The 22,583-nt window shown below is 33.3% G+C and overlaps 3 protein-coding genes across 8 annotated transcripts; 2 read left to right on the forward strand and 1 right to left on the reverse strand.

Annotated features, from left to right (window-relative positions):
* The first annotated feature begins 745 nt into the window (after window positions 1-745).
* LOC111511637 (uncharacterized) lies at window positions 746-4,214 on the forward strand. The gene is made up of 2 exons (XM_074185760.1): window positions 746-1,012; window positions 3,457-4,214. The coding sequence occupies exons 1-2, from the start codon at window positions 746-748 to the stop codon at window positions 3,631-3,633; spliced, it is 444 nt and encodes a 147-aa protein (XP_074041861.1). The 3' UTR covers window positions 3,634-4,214.
* LOC141487027 (uncharacterized) lies at window positions 998-4,820 on the reverse strand. Of its 2 annotated transcripts, none has more exons than XM_074185756.1 (2): window positions 4,210-4,820; window positions 998-3,373 (listed from the first exon to the last, which is right to left on the reverse strand). In XM_074185756.1, exon 2 carries the CDS (start codon window positions 2,610-2,612, stop codon window positions 1,659-1,661), a length of 954 nt encoding a protein of 317 aa, XP_074041857.1. In that variant the 5' UTR covers window positions 2,613-3,373; window positions 4,210-4,820; the 3' UTR covers window positions 998-1,658. The 2 variants fall into 2 exon arrangements, with proteins under 2 accessions (XP_074041857.1, XP_074041858.1); XM_074185757.1 differs by having other exon boundaries at window positions 2,489-3,373.
* A 2,039-nt stretch (window positions 4,821-6,859) lies between these two features.
* Window positions 6,860-18,730, forward strand: su(sable) (suppressor of sable). 5 transcript variants are annotated; one of them, XM_023157151.2, is made up of 12 exons: window positions 6,860-7,086; window positions 9,962-10,323; window positions 10,405-10,562; window positions 10,620-10,961; window positions 11,018-11,102; window positions 11,157-11,216; window positions 11,341-11,565; window positions 12,201-12,336; window positions 12,821-13,411; window positions 13,465-13,708; window positions 16,726-16,915; window positions 17,222-18,730. In XM_023157151.2, the coding sequence occupies exons 1-12, from the start codon at window positions 7,061-7,063 to the stop codon at window positions 18,190-18,192; spliced, it is 3,390 nt and encodes a 1,129-aa protein (XP_023012919.2). In that variant the 5' UTR covers window positions 6,860-7,060; the 3' UTR covers window positions 18,193-18,730. The 5 variants fall into 5 exon arrangements, with proteins under 5 accessions (XP_023012919.2, XP_023012920.2, XP_023012916.2 ...); XM_023157152.2 differs by having other exon boundaries at window positions 11,018-11,216; window positions 11,341-11,499; XM_023157148.2 differs by having other exon boundaries at window positions 6,861-7,086; window positions 11,018-11,216.
* The last annotated feature ends 3,853 nt before the right edge of the window (window positions 18,731-22,583 follow it).

Below are 22,583 nucleotides of genomic sequence, written 5' to 3' on the forward strand. Positions count from 1 at the left end.
CATGAAATGTTTTTTGGGAAAGAAAGTTTTTGGCTTTCTACTACTCCATCTTGATACAAAAAAAGATGAGGAAATCTTCCAAAGAAAGGAAGGAAGAATTATACTATCTAATTCAGTGTTCATATAGAACTCGAAAGAATTTTTTTCTTTCGTGTAATTCAATGTTTATATGAAAGTAGCTGTTTCAGGAGGACTTTCTTTCAGTTTGTGTCTGAAAGTTACTTCTTTGCATGATCTACACATCCATGTATAGAGTTACTTATTTTCAAATTGATTACTTCCTTCCTTTCTTTGGAAGATTCCCAAATCTTTTTTTGTATCAAGATGGAGTAGTAGAAAGCCAAAAACTTTCTTTCCCAAAAATTAATCACTTCTAAAAATATAACCCCTTCAATTCAAATAAAATGTTTATATTTGTTGGAATATGTTGTGTTGCATTGCATAAAGTTGGTGTTGCGATTCAACATAAGTTGTAGTATGTTGCATAAATCCATTTTTAGCTGTAAAGATCAAAGGATAATATGAAAAAAAGTGTAACATTTGTCAACATTACTTCGATGTGGACGGATTGTTGCGAGTTGAGACCTGTTGCAAATTGAGTGACTAGACAGTAGACAGACCGCCGCGTCTCAGTGTTCTGTTAAGTATAAAAGTGCATGTGCGTGAATTTTTAGGTTTTCGTGATGGCGTTTAAGTGGACTTCGGAGAATTGTTTAAATTTAATTGACAATTATAGACAACATCCATGTATTTGGAATCCTACAGAGAATCAAAAAATTATGCATGGAATGCAGTTTGTTCAGCTGTAGGGTGCTTATCTCAGGAAGAGGCAAAAAGAAAAATCCGTAACTTGGTGGCTCAGTTTTATAGAGAGCGAAAAAAATATCGCAGCATGAAAAAATCTGGAGCAGGCACTCACCTTCATTCCAAGTGGTTTGCCTACGATGCATTAGTATTTCTTCGAGACAAAAACAAAGTCCGCCCATGCAAGGAAAGTGAAGCCGAGAACGTGGTAAGTAAACACACAATGTTTTTACATATTAATTTTTCTATTATTAATTATTCAAACAAATAAATAGGCAATTTCAATTTATACATGAATTATAATTCAAAAATTATTCTGCCACGGCACCATCCCCAAAGGTGTAACGAAAAAATCAGCAAACTCTTGCCTTTGTTTGAAGGTGATTGACAATGTTTCATAATGAATTTCACTAGTTCGGACTTCCATTGTCTACTATATAAAATTATTTGAAATCCCTGAAACAACTAAAAAAGAAGAATTAAAAATGAATAGCTGAAAATAACAATTATATTAAGCAAAATAAACCTGAAATGAAATAATAGTGAAATAAAATACAAGTAAAATAGAACAATTGAACAAAAATAAATAAAAATAAAGAAATGAAAAAAGAAAATAAAAAGTTGAGAGATTCCAAGTCTCGTTAGTTCACGACGTTTCGATTGTTAGTATCTACAATCGTCTTCGGGTGATGACTGGACTGATTCCTCCGAGAGATGACTATTTATAGATCGTTCGAGTACTTTCACGTATCCCCGCTTTCCATTATCCGCTTCACTAGTTCCGTGGGAGGTGACCGTTTGGCGGGAGTTGGCCATTTTTCGCTTGATGATGAGTTTCCATATGTTGCGTATTTCTACGCTGGCTTGGCTGAATACGTTGTTGGACAACATGTAAGCGGCTTCCTTGAATTTTCTCCTAAACCAATGTTCCTCTCTGTGCAAGATCTCAGCTTGGGACCACTCGATGTTGTGTGTTGATGGGTCCAAACATGGTCTGCTATTCCTGATTTGTTGGTTTCCCCTCGCTGTGTGTGTTTCTTGTGCTCGGCAATGCGGACATTCAATGGCCTCTTAGTTTCACCAATATAGGATTTTCCGCACTCACAGGGTATCCGATAAATGCAATTCTTGGAATCGCAGTCCGCGTTTAGTGGCCTGGTTTTCGTGATGCTGCTATGGATAGTGTTACCGGATCTGAAGCAGGTTCTGATGTTGTACTTGGAACCAATTCTTCTTATCCTCTCCGATAATCCTCTGATGTAGGGAAGTGCAAGCACTGGTTGTGACGGTTTCTCTTCCTTGCTAGGCTCCTGCTGTCTTTTAGCCAAGGTCTTTTCTACCATCGCTTTGGAGTAGCCATTCCGTCGAAGATCATTTTTGATGATGTCTAGTTCCTTCCCGAGACCTTCCTTCGTGTTACAGAGCCCGAAAGCATGGTCTAATAGTATCTTGATGATTTCTCTTTCAGTTGATTGGTGGTGGTTGGATTCGTGGTTCAGATACTGTCCCGTATGAGTGGGTTTTCGGTATACAGATGTTTCCCACTTAGTGTCGGTTCTCTTTACCAAAACGTCTAAGAATGGCAATTTGTTGTGGATTTCCTTCTTCATTGTGAAAGTGATGAAAGGTCTCACGCTGATGTGTTTCAGGAAGACGTCTAGTTCAGTATTCCCATGGTTCCATATTATGAGGGTGTCGTTAACATATCTCAACCAGACTCGAGGTTTCTTGTGGGCTTCTTCAGTGGCCAGAGTTTCAAACCACTCCATATATATGTTGGCTATAACTGGTGAAAGTGGCGATCCCATTTGCCTAATATCTTTTGCTTCAGTTGCTGCATTTCGTGCAACTTTTTTGTATGGAGTAAACGTATTACTCTGAGTTTCCCTTCTCCACGATCCTTCTAAAACACGCCCTGTATCTTTATCATCACCGTCATATGTACCTGGGGGATTGTAGGAATTTTTAGATCCTGATCTATTCCGTAAAAAATTATGCAAGTAAATGCAAGTAAATGCAGGCCATAACAACAACTTCTGCAGTTTTTGGTTCTAAAAGTAATGGTTTTCTAAAAATCGACGATAACAGTCCAAAAACATTTTCTGGTATTCTTCTCGCTCTACTGAGACGGTAATTAAATATCCTTTTGGAAGGCCCTTTGTCCTGAGCCCCAGGGTAGGGTTTCAGTAAATTTGGTGATAATGGGAAGGCATCATCTCCTAAAAATACGTGAGGGGCTAATTTTTCACGTCCTGGTAAAGAGCTTATTCTGGAAGGTTGACTTTGCAGCGAGTTAATAGTTTTTTGAATAATGTATTTTCGAAAACTTCTCCATCAGATATTCTCCCTTGGGAGCCTGCATGAAAATACAAAAATCGGTAATTAGCATCCATTACGCCGAACAAAACGATGCTAAAAACGATTTGTAATTGAAGAAATCACTTCCACTGTTTTTTGGTGCTTGTATTGCAATATGCTTGCCATCCATAACGCTTACACCTTTTGGAAAATTCCAAAGAATACTGAAACCATTAGTAATTGTTTCCCATTCTTGAGCAGTTTTAGGCATCTGAAATACAAAGATATCCATTACTTATGCTAAAAATGTAGATCACTGTAATTACATTTTATACAATGTATTTTTCGTTTCAGGATGACCTTAATGACTCTTCCTCTGAAACTGACTTAGATGATTCACAAGTAACAGACTGTGATGAATGTGGAAATGGGACCCAAGAATTTCAAGATGTAGAAAATGGCAACCAAGGCATGGAAGATTTGTCTAACGATGGTTCTCAAAAGCCATCAACATCTAACGCTGCTTGTTAGGAGCCTTCGGCATCTAACAAAGCCTCTCAAGAGCCTCGTAACGTAAGGAAACCGTGGAAAATCGAAACAGCACAAATCTTAATGAATTTAAAGACCCTAATAACACGTGTCACACAAACACTTAAAAGAAAAATCGATGATAACGCTCGAAAAGAAGAGGCATATAAAATAATTCAAGGCATACAAAATAAACGACAGCGAGACAAATTCGATTTATTTGGAGAACATATGGCGTGTAAAATTAGGGATTTGAATACCACCTACGCACAACATATTGTAGAACATCTTATAAGTAATATTTTGTTCGATGCAAGTATGGGTAAATATGATTATGGAATGCCACAATCAACTAACACATATGAGCCAATTTTATCAATGCAAAGTTTCACGAGGCCATAATCACATTCATCGTATTGCAGCACACCAGCTACATCACCACCGGAGACATACATACAAAACTCTTCAGACTCCTCTACTGCTTTTGGTTCTTTAAACATTATCGCAGAGGCATTTAATTAAGAATCATGTAAAAGTTCTAAATTTGTCAATAAAAAAAGTACAATAAAGTTTACTTACCTTGACTTGGTCTTTAATTGCGTTTACTAGCGCAGAACATACTTCTGGTACTATCTTTGAGATAGCTTGTTTCGAAATCTTAAATAAATACATCAAGCTGCTGTAGGAATCTCCAGTTGCCAGAAAGCGCAATGTTAAAGCTAATCGTTCTTGTGGAGGTATAGTCTCACTACAGTTTGTATCTGCTTTTCTAATCACTGGTGGAATTTTTTGCGGCAAAAATTCCATATCTGATCTACTCATGCGCAAAAAATTTTTGAAGCACCCATCGGTTCGAAGTTCTAATAAAACGTCACATTGGATTGCGGCCGTCAATTAGTTTCTATATTTCAATTTATTTCGATTATAAATAATCTCAAGAACCCAATGACCGAGAACCAGCTTTTCTCGGTCAATTTGAGAAATAGAGGGGCTGAGAACTAAAATATATAGTGATTTCTGTTCTCGGCCTCTCGGCTTTTAACGTGGTCTTCGTGTAGTTGTTATTACTTTCTGTAAGTACTTCAAATAGATTTTTATTCGTTTTTTCATTTTCAGTGGCTAGATCTAAAAGAAATAGCATCAGAACTAAAGACTCTGTGGTAATTCAACCTAGGGCAAAAACGCGGCGAATAATGTACCAATACTCTAAAGAAGATTTGAAAAATGCCTTGCATGAAGTCAGAGTTGTCCCAAGGGCAACAATTCAGGACAGGCTGACAGGGAGAGTACTGGATGAGTTGGAAGGCCAGGACCACCACCACTATTGACCGTTGAAGGGGAAGAACGAATTAAAAAATGGGTACTTGATCTAGCTAAATGTGGGATTCCCATAAAGAAACAGATGCTACTGGATACGGTTTGTAAAATAAATGCAGATTCTGGTCTAAATTTATTCAAAAAGGGAGCACCAAAACAAACATGGTATATGAACTTCACGAGAAGGAATCCAGAGATATCTCTCAGGGAAGCAATAAAGCTCAAGCAGCAGTTACAGAACAATCTGTAAGAAATTGGTTCGAGGAACTTGAACAGTTTCTGAAAGATAATGAATTCTCTCATATACTAGAAGATCTTAGAAGAATTTTCAATGGAGATGAGTCTGGTTTCGCCCTATGTCCATCTAGTGGTAAAGTTTTGGACCAAAGGGTTTGAGAAGTCTTCCTACCGTTAAACATGGGAATGAAAAAGAGAACATAACAGTTCTCATTATGTTCAATGCTGAAGGAAAATTACAAGTACGATATGTGCGAAATTTAACATTGAAATACCTATAAGGAATAAGGATTTACGTTTAGTTATTAATTTATTTCAATATTTTAAAATAAGAATTATAAATATATTTTTATATGTCTAGTTGTATTATTATTTGTTGGGTGATCTCATAAACATTCTATAGTTAACATTAACGATTTTATATCAGTTCTCGGATGTCCGAAAACTGATATAAAAATGGACGAGAATTGTGAGGGGTGGCTGAGAACCAGAAAAAAAGCATTTTTTTCAGTTTTTCAGGTTTCTGTGCCGAAAGGTTTGAAGCAACAAAAAAACATTTCGGAGGTTATTAACAACACATGACTCAATATTTTTCATTTGAAGCAAATTTCAATTTAAAGCCGTTTTCTGTACTTAATTTTAAAACAAAGTCGTTTTCTTCACTAAAAGGCCGAGAACCATTACACTGACCCTATCTGTCATAACATTGTATATAGACTTATACAAAGGTCATAAGATATGATGACATATCACAACTACGTTACAACTAAGTAGTTGTAATCTGTGTATATGATTATTAGTTTACTCAAGATGCATAGAAATACTATGGAATATCACTTGTAGCTTGTAGCCGTCCCTATGAAAAATATTTTGACGAAAACACTCGATCTACTGCACTTTTGATTTTTCATAGATTCAACGTACTTCGGCATGCCATTCACAGAGGCGCTAAAGCTCACACCGATGTTTACATTTGGAACGATTCTTCTTCCATCTATTAACATGTGAACAAAGTTAGAGTAACCTCATTTCCCGAGTCGAGAGTTTTTGACAAAACAACAGTGAAACAGTTCAAACATCAGGTTTCTATGAATCTTTCTTTATGAGTTGTGTGGATTATATACCCTGTAGCATTGTTTTCGGACGATATGGACATATAAAATAAATTTTCAATGAAGAATACTTTTTGGAGAATTTTAAGTCTCACCTCTTAGCGTTAGATGTCACTAGGTGTACAAAATTTTCAATGTTTCATTGTTTGATGAGTACATAAACCCATTTAATGAATTTAGCAGTTGATACTTTTATTTTAATTTATTTCATGGAAATAAAAGTTGTTTCCATTTCTATTATGAGCAACTACTAAAATGGTTTTCACCGCCATTCCGCTCTCTAATTTATTTGTTTCCTTGGCGACTTGAATTTCACCTACGTACAAAACAAATATCGAAATACGTATAGTAAGTAGTATTATTTACTCTCAGAACAAATTGTACTTCAGAAAAACTACCTGTGAGTTACGCTACAAAATTAAATTATTGATGCCTTCAGAGTTGGAGAAGTTCATAAACCTTCTAGATTTGAGATCGTCCGGGTCGAGGTCTATGATTGGTCGAAATTGACAAGTCCTTGCTAGCTATTGGTTCGTTTCTAAGTTACCAGTTCGGTATCAAATTCCATTGCAACAAGGAGCAAGGAAATCATTTGTGGTCTCCTCGCCAAAGAGAACAGTCGGTTTACATGAAAAATATGCGTAATTTCTTTAACATTGTCTGTCCCCTCAACACATCAGGACAGATAGATAAAACAGTGAATGAGTGACTTTTCATGCCATTTCAATAATATTCCTGATTAGTGAATATTTACTTAGGTCGTAATGGCGCTCGTATGTGATATCAAAAGGTTTGCATTAATTTTTACGGCAAAATTACACAAAATATCGTTTCCGAGGCCAGAAATATGTTAAACTTACGTTGAGATCGATTTTTTCGCGAAAAATCTTAGAGAAAGCACTGCCAACGTCAAACATTCCACATGGGCGTGGGTACACACCCTGGGGCGAATCACCACCAAGACCCGATTCATGGCAAAAATAAGGCTAAGATACAGCCCTAAAGAGTGCAAAAATAGTTCATAACTAAAAATTTTGCTTCTAGGGGCCGTATTTTGAACCTTGATTCAAGAAAAATTAAAATGACGCGTCATTTTATTATGAACAGTCAATTTGAAGGAAGGTAATCTAATCATTATTATATCTTTTTTTCAAAAAATTCCAGCGACAAATTCAACTTATTATCGCTCCCAACTTAATATTAGCATATTTCTCGATATCCAAAAGATATAATTTGTGTATAGTAAAAGATGGCCTCCATATTATATGGCGTTGGCTGTGTGCCAATACCTTTCAACTTCACTTGATCTTATTTCTAGTCGATTTCTTATCGCAAACACTAACATATTTATTTTTAATAGCATGTTGAGGTAATTTGAGGAAAATAACTAAAGCAGAATATATGAGATTCTCAAAAACTTGAAGTAAATTTTATGTTTTCAATAGTACGAAATATCCGTTCTCCTTGAAATAACCTTGCGAAGTTGCATGAAGTTTTTACAATTTTCGCTATATTTTGGTGTTGGGCTAGTTACACCTAGTTTTAGATTTATTCATCTGCTGGTTTGCCGGAGCATCGTAATTGTAAAAAATTATACTTTTTATATATGTCTACCATTTCAAAGAATCGAACATGTAAATCCTAGTATTTTTTAAGACATTATCGACATTACATTGGAGTAGTTTTTCCTTTTTTTCGAATCAATGTATTTTATAATTGATATTCAAAAAATATTTCGAATGAAGTTTGGAAAAAAAGAAGAATGAGGAATAAATAACAAATGTAAAATTGCTGAATTGGCACACAGCCCAAGCCATGACGTCACGTACGAAAATAACTTGCTCAATGTTCGACATCCTGTTGGCCTTGATAGAATCGATTTCTGAAGGCGCCACCTATAATTTACCATACCAAAGTTTTCACAAAGGCGGGAGCATTTGAAATATTTCTCTTGACAATAGAGTGCTTTTGAGTTTAAGTTATATGTTAGCACCAATTGGGTTATTATTTTTAATTCTAACTATCTGTTTTCTGATAAGGGAATATAAACAACATATACAGTAGATAATTGGATAATTTTAATAGAAATGTTTAGCTAGGGAAACGTTTTCTATAAATATAAAATCGTTTCACATTCGGAAAAATTTTGTTCGAAAATTTCCGATTCATACCTGTAATTTAGGAACTAATTAAGATGCCTACTTTATTTCTAAATTTTATCTATTGTCAAGTTTCTAAATCTACCTGACGTCATTCTTTGACCTTCAATCCTCATTACATAATTCAAATGGAATGGGGAAGTGACTAATTTCATTATAACATGAATTTTGAAACTCTCCAAAAAATTATTAGTTATTATGAAATGAATTTTTTTGATTGAGTTAACTTTTAATAGCTTTGAAGTTAGTCCTGTGGGACAAAAAATTTGCATAACTATAGTTAACATATTTCGTCTGTTTTGCTACCTGAAAACGAAGGTTATAGTAGGATTTATCCTTAAATGTTGGATCATAACTATAGTTAACATAAATCGTCAGTTTTGCTACCTGGAAACGAAGATAATAGATGGATTAACCTTGGAGGTTGGAGCCTAACTAACGATGCTGAAAATGGATTTCATTCTTTTCAGGTCTCCGAGAATATCGATTAATCCGCAATTTTGTTTATTCATTTTCCAGTTTTGGTTATTAACACCACTCACCTTAGTGAAGGTCTTATTTTCAACATGAGTTATTCATTAAAAAATTGTCTTATTTTTCAAATTCCTGACTTACCACCTATTATGAATAAGTAGTCAGTTGAGCTCCTAATTTATCTTCAAAAAATATTATTGCAACTGTTCAAGGGCTTGAATTCATATGACCTGTGTGCCAGTTAGAAACTGAGGAATATTTATAAGTGGAGAGGGATTTATTTCAAAACTTACTGTAAATAAGTACACAGAGGATCAAGAACTTACCAATTTTGAAATGAATATTTATAATTTATTTCTGTAGGCAAAAAACATGAAACCTATTTTAGAGTATGTACTGTTTTAGATGGTATTTTGTAGTGTCTGGTGCTTAGTTAAAGATGCAAATTGTATTAGATCTAAACCTAACAAGCAATGTCCGTCAAGTATAATTAGAAGTTTACTATACTATAGTCAACTACAAGGCGCTATACAATAACTTCAAGAAGCTATTGTATAGCGAAATATTCAGGTGTGTTTACATAGAGTTTGCCTTTGAAGCGAAGATAGTATTGAAACTAAATAATAGATTTTGAATCAGAGTTCAATTTTCCAGATGACAAAAATGTAAATAATTATAAATGTTCTCTATCTCCAATTTCTGATATTTTGCATTTTAATTATCGTGAGACTTTGAATCTATAACTTTTTAGTCGGCCCCTTTTTCAATCGCCCCAACTTTCTTATAGAAGAATAGCCTCATCGTGATTTCCGAGAACATTTTTTACACCGGCGGGGTGGGTGAATATTAAACCCGAAATCGTGTGCTTTGACTAATATTTCTAATACTTTTCGGCACATCTGTATAATAATTATTGGTATTCTCATTAATGACTTATGTTCTTGCATACATGTATGATGTTTATGGCAGTATAGTTGCCGATCTCAAAAGATAAATTACTGATAACTTTTTTTTACAATTTGTGAATGATAGTATGTTACATTTCTGTAGCAATACTTCACAAGATGAACCGTATCAAAAATCGAAAGAAGAGCAAGATTTAGAAGATGGTGAAATTGAGGATGATGAAGAAGACACCTCTGCAGTTGCTGTGGAGATTTCAAAACCGCATGCATCAGCACCAGTAGCAGCTAAAATTCCCAATGAAATTCCTAATGAAAAAGAGAAGAAAAAAGACAAACCTGAAAGGTCTGACAAAAGAAGACACGAAGAAAAAGGAAAGAAGCACATGACTGAAGCAGAAAGAAGTATTTTGCATTTGAGGAAGAAAGAAGAATTGCAGCGAAAAAAATGGGAAAAATTCAGGCCAAAGGAACCAGTAGTAGATCCTCTAGGTAAATTGTATATATTTAATTATTATATAGTTTTATCTTCAACATAATAAATAAAACAATGCATCATAAATAATTTTGTAGACGATGACTTTGCCAAAAACATTGAAAAAACTCTTGCAACTATTTTGAGTAAGAAGGAAAAAGAGGCAGCCGCTTTAGCTAGTGGAGAGGAAAAAGAAAAGGACAAGATTGACGATAAAAGGGGGAAAAAGAGAAAGAAGAATGAAAAAGATCGAAAAGTATGCTCAACTAAAGATTTACTCAAAACGAAACCTTACCGATTGTTTTTCTTTCAGAGCAAACAAAGAAGAATAGAATCTCCAAGATCTGAAATTGATGAAAATGAAATGATCAACATGAGAGGAGGAAGTCCAGATAGAAAATTTGAAGAGAATAGGGAACCAATGTCATCCATGCATTCAGACGAAAGTTTTGAATCAGAATATTCATCAGACTCCAACAAGATTGAAGATAAATTAAAGAAACGAGACAGTAGAAAGGGAAGAAAAATCAAAGAAAGAGATCGTAGGGATAGAATTAAGAATAAGGATAAAGAACGTGATAGAAGCAAAGAACAACAACCCTTGAAAGATTCACAAGGCGTTTGTGTTTTTTATTTGCAAGGAAAATGTCAAAAAGTATGATTTAAGAGTGACTATGTATGTGAAATATTGAAATTTTTTTCATTTCGCAGGATGATTGTCCCTATTCCCATGAGGCTGTTCCACCAATGAAATTAGAACTCTGCAAATTCTATCTGATGGATTGTTGCGCAAAAGGTGACAAATGTTCATATATGCATTCTGAATTTCCTTGTAAATTTTACCATACAGGTTTAAAGTGTGCACAAGGAGATGACTGTAAATTCGCCCATGGCAAACCTCTCTCTGATGGTAAGAAATTAACATTTATGCTCTTCCTCCCCTAGTCAGAAAACCAGAATCCTTCCAAACCACCATAAGTATTGAAGTTCGAGTCAAAAGAATATGAATAACTGAAGGTCGTTAAAATTTTCAGGTCTGAAACAGATTCTGTTCAAGCACATCGAAACTGCTCCTCGAGACATTCTAGGCGGTTTTCCCAGAATGAGTAGAGAAGAAGCCTTGAACATGATTAATGCAACACAGAAAGAACTTCAAGAGCAACATGGTGCTGACAATAAGCAGGATGCTAAAGGTGGGATACCGTCCTTGTTTGATATTAGTGTACCTGTACCCCCTGAGTTATTACAAGGAAGTGATGGTTAGTTTTTTGTTTGTTTTTTTTTTACTTCATTAATTTTTACGGTTTTCATTTGAATTTTTGAATAATTTTTTAATACTAATTTATTAATTTGGCTTTGTAATTCAAAACAAGCATTTTTCCCAAATACCAGAACTGCATCTCCTGAACTTGGTTGGTGAAACATGAAAAGTATTGCAGTTCTAGTGTTTGGGAAACGTGCTTGTTTTGATTTTTTTTCAAGCCAGGGGTTTCAGTTTTATCTTTTATCATGTTTTGTTATGATTTTGTTATAACCAAAAATATCATAATGTAAATGAATGCTGCACCAAACATTCTTGCTAATTGCAGATGGGTTGAGAACTGTTGAATCTAAAAGTATTCTTTAAAAAGTTTCATTAAACGATCGAAGGGCTTTATTCACATCATATAAAAAAACAAGAATGGAAAGATTATTTTGGGTTTTCAATCTCAAGAGATGATGAAACCAATTTTCATCTCTCTTCCCTGACTACCCTTTCTTAACTTAATTACAACTGAAAAAATAGTGAAATAGTTTTTTTTTATATGATATAGGCAAGGGAAGATAGCTGACATATATTAATATTTTATTTTAAGGTATCAGTTAGATGATGATTTAGAAAAATATTTTTTAGATCTGAAAGGTAAGGCTGATAAACCAAGTCGGAATCGTCCTTCAAGATGGCAAGATCCAGATCCAATGGCTGGTAGTAAAGATTTTCCCCTCAAGACATTCAGTTACGGCCAAGACCAGGATATGAGAATTAATAGGTAATTATACAGAATGTTGGACATTTACAAATATGTCGTGATTTTCATCAACAATTCTACTTGCAAGCTTTTCTAAGTATCTAAGTATCAGCACATTCTTTAGCAACCATTTTACTTTTGTTGGATGTTGTTGACAGTGTTTTTTGAATAATTTTAGAGTTTGGATTTCTTCATTTTTTATTGTTTACTTTTTTAACTAATGTATCTGAATTTTTAGGTGTTGGTATTTTTATGATTTTTAATATCTCATTATTTTTTTACCTTTTCATACAATACAGATCTAATAACACTTTTTTAGATAATAGAAGTCTGAATTTTTAGCCATTTAGAGAATCTCAGCTCACTTTGAAAATAAACAGTTACACCAAGATCATATTTTATTTAAAATTAGTCTATATGAGATATCAGTTTCAAGTCGGCGCTATCTACTTTCTAAATGCACATTTTTCCACAATAATCCTACAGAGTAAGTTTCATGTTATAGTAATGGTGATGTCGACATGCGTACATTACCTCCTTCAATGTCGAATGTTACTCCTGCAAAGACTTCATCGCCCCAGAACAGGGAGATAGATCTTGAAAGGTACAAACGTGAAGCTGGGCTTCTTAGCAACTCTCCCAAACAAGACGTAGATATTCGCACCTCAAACTTACTACCCTACCCAGTGACTCAAGACACAGATATAAGACTGCAACCTATTATGGCATCTAAAGACATTGATATTAGACAACTTCCTAAAATCTTCGATAAACCAATTACCACCAAAAATCTGATGGATCAAGACATGGAAGATGAGCCAATGCTTCAGATAGATACCGGGGAAGATAAATTACGAGACGAACCTGACAGTTTACCGGCTGATCTACCTAAAACACACCGCAATTTATTTTTAAGGATACAAGCACAACAAAAGGAAAATGTTGTGGAGACTGCTGGAAAAGAAGGATTTGAGCTGGAAGAAAATATAAACTGGTATTCAGATGATGACGATGACGATGATAATAGGCTAACTATAAAAGTTGACAATGAAGATTATAAAGATAAGGATGACATTCAGGACAAAATCAGTACTGGGTAAGATGGAAGACTAAATGTATTTTTTCATGGTTCAAAGATCTATTTTTCAGCAATCAGTTGATGTCTCCTCCTCAAATCAAACCACAGGATGTTGTGGAAAAACTGGGGGATCTCTCGAAAATTGATATTTCAGCTGAGGTAACAAAGCTTTTAACGTCAATGAGTCAAGGTCGTAACCAATTCCCATTTATCAAACAAGTGACTGAAACCGAGTTGCCTGCTGTTGCTGATGTAATGCTACCAGCCGTTGATACCCCACAAGTTGCGACTGGTGATCAAAAATCTATACGACAGGTAATATTCACTTGTATGTAATTCGTTGTAGACTTCGGCTCAAATTTAATAATAGCTGAAATATTCAATGTGTTATTTTTTGTTTTCCCTAAAAAAGGATTGAAAATTATCTGGTCATTTATTTGCAGAATGTAAGTCAAGTGATTATCTACAGACTAAGTTAATTTACAATTATTAATGTATTTTCATAAACAAGAAAAATGTGTATTCATGGCAATATTAAGGATTAATATGACTGGAGTTTTATCCCAACACCAAACCGTTATTTTTAATTATTAATCTTTCTTGAAGATAATCACTTGGTGATCGAAACACGTGTCGATGTGTTAAAAATGACAGTTTGGTGTTGGTATAAAACTCCAGTAATATTCATTACTACACCAAAGGTTCCCAACAGTGCTTCACAAATATTAGGAGTGCTAACTTATATATGAATAAAAGGAAGTTGTGGTTATGTTCTTCATCTGTATAGCCATATAGATTGATTGGAAACTACAGTTTTATGTTTTCATGTTTTAAGACACCCGAAAGGGTAAAACACAGTGAATTTCAATTTCAAAATTAAGTACTTAAATTGAAAAATTAGAGAAAAAATATTGAATAACCAGAACCAAGAAATAATGATAGAAATAAAAAACATCCACATATTATTGCAACAGATGGATGGTTTCCCTTGATTGAAAACTTAATATGACAAAATAAATTCAGAAAAGGTGAACTTATAGAATGACTGAATTATTGATTGAGTAGAGAAACAGGTTTCAATATTTTGGAAAATATTTTAGAACAATTTCAAAATTTATATACTTACTATTTCTATAATTATGCCCAAAACTATCAATCTGGAGTCTATGAAAGTACAGTTGAAGGATTATCTTAGGACTAACGAGGTTTATAACTGAAATATACAAAAAATGTAAACAAACAGTACCTAAAGCAATTATGAACTTCAACTTTTTTTAAAAATGAATTTTCAAGGACTAAGTACTTTTTTGATACCGAGAACTTGAGTCTCCAGTCATGGAAATTTGTTTCCAACAGAAACTGATGTCATTTTAAACTATTCACAATGATAAACATATTCTCTGAAATGTCAAATTACGTCGTTATGAACAATTCCTATCGGAAAAAGATTCCCATAACTTCACAACGATCAACATATGCTTTGAAGTGTCAAAATACGTCATTACAATGGCAATTTTTATTGGAAAATGATTCTCATATATCCAGAAATAGGTTCTTGGTGGTTCAATTCCATTGAAATGCTGACTCAGAGGTAATTTAAACTTTGAGTTTGCTTTTATTCAAAGTGCAATAAAGATTCACTGTTTTATTCACACTCAGAATATTCGTAAAATAGTCCTATTTTATATGAAACTCAAAACTTAATACTGGTGAAGTAAATTAAAAATATTAAATATATAGTGAGAAGAAAATAGGTTCCTAGCATATGCTTATATGGTTGAATAAAAATCCTCAATCTAAGACAAGTGAAACCCATATTTAACGAGGCAGCGAAAAGTTCCAAAAGGTTGAAATTAGAATTAGAGAAGAACTGCTATTTATTTTGTTGCACGTAAATATAGAGAGTGATGATTATTGTGGATAACACTTTCTTATCTTACAAATTTCAAACATTTCTATAACTAAATTCATATTCAGTTTGTTTCTTTTTGGATTTCCTTGAAAGTATTGTTTGTTAAAAGAAGGCTTGGAAAGAACGAAAATGTCTTTTAAATATGTCAGTTTTTTCTACAAATGTCATTGCCTCACAACTACGAAACGTACTAAAAAACATTTCAAAACTTTTGACTACTATGGTGAGTGTAATCAAATTATTGGTACAAGGGTACCAATAAAAGCAACCTGCAAAATACAGTTCCTTACCTGATTAGGCCCTCTGTCATATCTCCCACTCCTACAAATATCACTGAAGGTTGCTCAACAGGTAATGAGAGCCTTGAGCAGCCAAAATACATTGCAGCTACTAGATCTTTGTTGATATTAGAGCCCAAAAAAAAAACATTTGTGATCCAACATCAGATAGCCCTATTTCGACCAGCTATAGGACTCGACAGTGATGCTAGTCTGAATCACGAATGCATTGCTGGACTCAACATTCCTCAAGAAATAAGTCTGAATATGAAGTGAGCCTCGACATTTCCCCTTACGAAGACGCTATCTGGTGTTGGATCGTGAATGCTTTGTTATTAGGCTCTGAGACCAACAAGGTGCCTTGCAGTTAAAGCTGCAGAGAAATACTGAGGACGAACTAACTCAAAAACTAGAATGAGTATACACAATTACCCAATTTTTAACATAATTCAGTGATTCATTTGCTTGAGTACATTTTCAAAGATGATTGAAGAAAAATAAGAAAAGATTTCAATATGTGTAATTGATGACTTGTTTATTTTGTGGTAATTCATAATCACTTTAATGAAATGAATAAAAATACTAGTTAATTTTATTTATACGACCGGTTTTGGGTCCATTATCAAATATAAGTGTACTTGATACTTGATAATGGGGTTAAACCCGAAACCGATCATATAAATAAAATTAACTAGTGGTAATTAGACAAATGTGTTCAAAATAAGAAGGAACACCATGGAGAAATTGTAAGAGTTACAAAGTTGGATGCATTATGAAAAAGTTGATACATCAATGAAGTTGTCGCCATAACAGGTAATTTATTCCAGGTGATGGTTTTTTCTGGTTCCTATTTTAATTGTAATTGGTGATGAAACATCGAATTGAAAATGAAAATGTTTTTCCTTAGATAAAGATTTAACTTGTCATTACCATAAGCTCTAAAGTGGGTAACTTTTTATAATTCAACTGACTTAATATCTCTCGTGGTTACCGATTTTGCCATGTTGAACCTCTTTATCTTGAACAAAGTATATGTTTCTCTATTTCATGAATATACATTTTAACTGAATATTGACCGTTATTCTTGTGATAAAAATAATCTTACAATTGAAACACATTCATGGAAATATTTTATTTATCAGGATCCAAGAATGTCCCTGGAAAAATCAGATTCTCAAAGGACAGACCGAAAAGTTTCAACTCCAGACCCCAGGCAAAAAAGTAAACAAAGTTCAACTGAAACAAAGGCAAAACCTGAGAAGCTTAGTATTTATGAGCAAGGCAGTATCAATCGAAATGCTTCTACTTCTGAGGAGGTTACTGACTTTAGAGGTAAAAAACATACATTTTTTAATATTTAAAAAATTCAATCTGAACAATTTAGTTTGTCATGAGGTTTGGTCATATGCAAGTGAACTTCAATAATTTTGTATATATCGGTTTGCATATATGGGCGGTACTGTGGGTGGACAAGAAGCCTCTCAGATAATGCTCTTTGAGGAAAGGCATCACCTATTCAGATACATTTAACGGACATATGAACCAACTTTGAAGTACCACAGTCATAAAGCCAGCTCAATATTGGATCATTTTACTCTACCATAGAACTTATGAAATTTAAAATTATGTATTTTTCAGGTATGCGATCAGATGTGGATTTGAGAAACTTACAACTTCCATTCAAAGGCATGCAAAACTATACACCAGCGTCTGAAATTGATGCTAGTATTAATTCTCATCCACCAATGGCTTGGAAGGTTACTCTGGTGGAAATACCACGTCCCGATTACAACGGTTTGAAATTGAGCATAAATGATGCTGAAAAGACTGGCGATCCAAGATTAAGAAAAATTTTTCGACTAAGCACAGAAGAGAGAGACACCCCTCTAAGTCCGAAAGCTAGTCCCAAAGCCAGTTCATCTGGAAGAGTCGACCCAAGGTTGAGAAAAGTTGAGGAGACAAAGGTTGAACCAGCCCAGGGTCCTTTGAGCTACACACAACAAATGAACATGTTACGAAGTTCAGTGTTTTATCAAAGTTTGACTAGCAATCAGAAAGTTTTATTGAACCAAGAGCTAAGTTATCGAACAGATGCAAACAATACTCATGATCCGGTTTTGAACAGTTTATTAGCAAATCTTGATATAATTCCTGGTCCCAACATGCCGTCCCACCCTAGTTTGAGTGCAGCACTGTCAATATTATCAAACAATTCGCCAAAAATTAATCCTCTTGTGGGACAAAATCAACCTCTAGTGGGTCAAATGGTGCAGAGTATAACTCAACCGGGACTACTAGGTGCTGCGCCTGGAATACCTAATCTTCCTTCAGATTTCCAAATAAACTTTAATCCAAGAAATGGTGGTTTATTAGGAAATGCTCCTATGCCATTTGGAGGATTCCCACCACAAGATGGACCCAGTAATTTTCCCTTTAACGATGACTTTTATCCCCCAGACAATGGAGGAAACTTCCAAGGAGGTAATAGAGAAAGGGGTTTTAATAGAGAGAGACGGAGGGGTAGGAATAACTTTCATAACAGAAATAGTGGTAATAGGAACTTTAGAAATAGGAATAATAGAACAAATAGAACTCATTCGCCACCTTAGGAAGGTGTTCCGTGTTTAGGTCTTTAAGAATTTTTCTCTGTAAATAGATAACTCAAGTTGTGCCAATGTTTATAATGCTGTTGTAATTTATATTTTGTACTGGGGTGCTTCGATTTTCTGTTTGAAAGATTTGTCAAAAAGTGAACCATTGTTTGGTTTATTTATATTTCGAATTTTAAGACTGAATGTGAGACATCGCTGTCATTCATAACGGTGATGAATAAAGAACATTTTTATCATTCAGATGTGAACATTTATTAAGCTGGGGTTTATATTTATTTGAAAATCGAACAAAGAAAATTTACCTAAATTAGCCGCCCTGTATATAAAGCTGAGAAAATTTCATTCCTGGATTATGGCATATTTAATTTTAAATGTCGTTGTAAATACTGTACTTCAATTTCTTTCTATTTGCTATTTTTTTTCCTTGAAAATATTTATTTTTGTTATATATATTTTAGAATATACTGTCTGGGAACAATTTCTGACGGTACAGTTGTATATCATGTACAAAATAAATGAAACTTTTTGAATGTAATGTTTTCTGCAATATGTTCCTTTTCTCTCTCCTTTTAGTGAAAACCAACAGTTCCTGTGAAGCGCTAACTCCATCCTCTGACTTCATAACTTGTATCTAGATTTTGAACTGTGTCAAGAGTTTTCCTACTGGTAATATTTTTATGCCACAAATTTTTGTGAATTATTCAATCATAAGTTTATGAATTTGTATTTCCTAAATATATATATATATATATATATATATATATATATATATATATATATATATATATATTTGTATATTGGTTAGCCCGGTATATGGAAGGGGGGTTGGTCCACCCAGCACTTCCCGAATCTATTTAGGTGTATACTTCTCGGAATACTTTTCAGTGATATGATTTTATCAATAGGCCTTTCAGAGGGGTAAATATTTTTCGGAGTAATTTATACCTAAGTTGCATATCATATCATAAATAATTTGGTACCTACATTGTCGATACTTGGAATATCGATAAACAAAACTTTTGATATAATGTAGGATTTAGGAACTGGGTTATAGGTTAACGAGAGGACTATTGTTTGGATCGAGTTGTTCCTTGAGGATAATAGAATTGGGAATTTTCTATGACTTGTTTATTTCCATAGATTCCAACAGATTCATCATTTTCCTTTTTTCGCATGTGTGGAGGATTTTTAAATTATATTTATCTATTTTATGTTTCGAATTTTGAAGATGTTCGTACATTAATGATTTTTTTTATCCGAAATGACATGTTCATGGTACCTTATATCAAAATTTCCACGGGTTTAATATCTTCTAGAGCCGACTTGTGGCTCTTGTCCAAAACTATATATTAGCCAAACTAAGACAACATTTTCCAAATAATTAAAGAACATAGAAGTAGTTTTATGAATAGAAAGACCAATTACACATTTGCAAACCACCTTCAGTCATACATACGACGTGTTACATTTAGAAGAGAAGAGTTTTAAACTCGATCTTCTAAAATGTCTAAAACTCAATAGATTCAAGAATTCCAGTAATTTACTGAATAACCAATTAGAATTGAATGCATTCCCGTTACCAAATATTCTTTCAAATGTGGAAATTGAGACACTCAGGTACTTGAAATGTAGGTACTCTAAATTGTAAAATTAGGTATATCAAGCATTGAACATGTGGAAATAGTAAAGATACGCCCGAAGAAGTCATTGTATCGCGTAACACGTGTTGCGTTTTTGTTAAAACTGTTTTGTTTGTAAAACATTTTTGGCTGTGAGTCTTAGAAAGTATTTTGAAGTGTTTTTTGTATGAGAAATTTTGACAAAAATCCAACAGATATAATTCAACGATAATACGGGACAAAAGTTGTTTTCTGTTAGAAACTTGACAATGGAAATAACTATAGTATACGTTTTTGTGAGAGATTTTATCAATTAATCTAAAAGGTCGTTCACTTATACTTCAACGTCCTACTTCACAGTAAATTAGAAACCAGCCCAGAAAAATCATTGTTAAATCATGATAAAATCACTTATCCAGTAGGTGGCACATAGGGGGTTATTTTGTTTAATATTTTGAAGGGGGGTGTGTAGAGGAGTGAGTGATACGCATCTTAGCGATACTTCATATTTCATAAAAATTTACGTGTTTCGGGAATTTTACATACTGTCTTATTTTTGGATATATTAAACGTGGCTCCTTTCTAAAAAATTTTCCTATATTAAAAATTTTGCAATTAATTATTTATATTTTGAGCTCTTTTTGGAATCATCCGTATCTCTAAGTACAGGCTGGAAATGAGATAAATCAGTTTCCAGTATTGTCCTTTCATTTTTTGAATTATTAAAATCAAACTGGTCAATCTTCTCGGAAAGTTTTCAAAATTTTAATAACGAAAATGTTGAGAAAGCTCAACTCCCAAATATGTGTTGAATATGCAACAATGTTATTGAAGGAAACCAAAAACCGATATTTTATAACACAAGTTTCATTTAAGTCCATCCTCACACTTGGCTGCACCATACTAACGATGGGCCAAAAGCCCGAAACACGTGTCTATGGTTTGCCAAATTCTTGAGTGCCATGTCTAATTTTTAATTTCTTTATTTATATCAAGACACTCAATAAACTTCGAAAATAAATTGTACTTCCACATTGCCACTTTCTCCCTGCTACATAATGGTGTTTTCAGATTTGCTATCCGACCAGATTTTACCTTTTCAATTATGTATCGTAAGTTATCATTCTTTTTTCGAAAAATTGGAGATATTGAAATAAATTAATTCCTTTCATAATAGGCTTTTACTTTGGTGTTCCTAAATTTGACTTTGAATTTGTTACACAAAATGACATTTTGTTACTGTACGAGTCATTGAATTTTTGGCGAAAAATGGCTTCCACGAATGAATAAAAAAGAGATATAATACAAGATATTATCAAAATCTCACCGAGTTTGGTTCATTTGAAAAGCCGAGGAAAAAATACGGAGACAGGATGGACCAGAAAACTAAAGAAAATTTGATACATGATGTATATATGAGGTAAGTTAGACATTGTGTCATTTTCAATAAAAATTAATAATTTGTAGATAAACATGAACCCGGGGACAAATGTATGACAAATGAATATTTGTCATACAAGTGCTTGGAGACATCTCAAAAAAGCGGTTTGAAATGTTACAAAATTCACATATCTCAAAAATTGCATCCAGGTGAACCCGAAAGGCGATTAGAATTTTATAATTGGCTAATAGAAAAACCTGATTTTCCTGTTTTCCTGGAAAATGTAATTTGGACAGATGAAAGCACTTTTACGAATTGTGGGATATTCAACGGAAATAATAATAATAATCTAATATATAAAAATGGATGTTTGTTGGTTGGTTGGTAAGTGATAAACTTCTACATCGCTCAACCGATCGTGATGAAACTTGACATGTATAAGTAATTTTTCATAGAGAAGGTTTTTACGCTATAAATTTTTCTGTAACTCGCCACTAGATGGCGCTGTAGAACAATATTTTGAAAGCACTGTTCTATAACGCTGCGCACGCCTAAGTTCGTTGATTCTGATTCTGTCAAAACATTGGAACAGCAGCGATACAGCAACATAGTCCTAGTATTTCATAAGATTGAATACATATACATATAAACAAGGCGAAATGCAGAAGCAACTGAAGCTCATAGAACGTGTTTGAAGGTGATTTACAATGTGTCATGATGAATTTTACTAGTTCGGACTTCTATTGATTAATATATAAACAGATTTGAAATCCCTGAAACAACTAAAAAAAAATATTTTTCTATCTTCATTTTCAGTTTATATTTTTTTCTTTATTTTAATTTTTTGTTCAATTTTTTTATTTTCACTTGTATTTTATTTTACTATTATTTCATTTGTTTTTTTTTGCCTGATATGTTTGTTATTTACAGCTATTTATTTTTAATTCTTCTTTTTTAGTTGTTTCAGGAATTTCAAATCAGTTTATATATTAGATATTAGACAAGTCCGAACATATATATACATATATATATATATATACATACATATACATATATATATATATATATATATATATATATATATATATATATATATATATATATATAAAGTGAATAACGGAAAAACATACATCATCCCCTATTCAAAATTTTCGTCCTTGATTTAAAAATATGTCATTTTATTGGTTTTCATATGAATATTTTTTTCAACCAACAGTAAATAGGAAGTGTTTTTAATTGTTATAATATGTAATCGCCCATGTATATATTATAGTTGAATATTACCGGAATTTTATCCCAACACCAAACCGTTATTTTTAACAACTTGACATATATATATATATATATATATATATATATATATATATATATATATATCATCAGAAGAA

Source organism: Leptinotarsa decemlineata, unplaced genomic scaffold (genome assembly GCF_025532065.1).
Source record: "Leptinotarsa decemlineata unplaced genomic scaffold, Ldec_3_MD MMD2_tig00078346_RagTag_RagTag, whole genome shotgun sequence".
Lineage (NCBI taxonomy): Eukaryota > Metazoa > Arthropoda > Insecta > Coleoptera > Chrysomelidae > Leptinotarsa > Leptinotarsa decemlineata.

Coding starts and splice junctions, on each gene's coding strand:
- LOC141487027 (XM_074185756.1), bottom strand. CDS start 2,612: ATGGGATCGCCACTTTCACCAGTTATAGCCAACATATATATGGAGTGG.
- LOC111511637 (XM_074185760.1), top strand. CDS start 746: ATGTATTTGGAATCCTACAGAGAATCAAAAAATTATGCATGGAATGCA. Junction 1,013..3,456: donor AAAGTGAAGCCGAGAACGTG/GTAAGTAAACAC, acceptor TTTTCGTTTCAG/GATGACCTTAATGACTCTTC.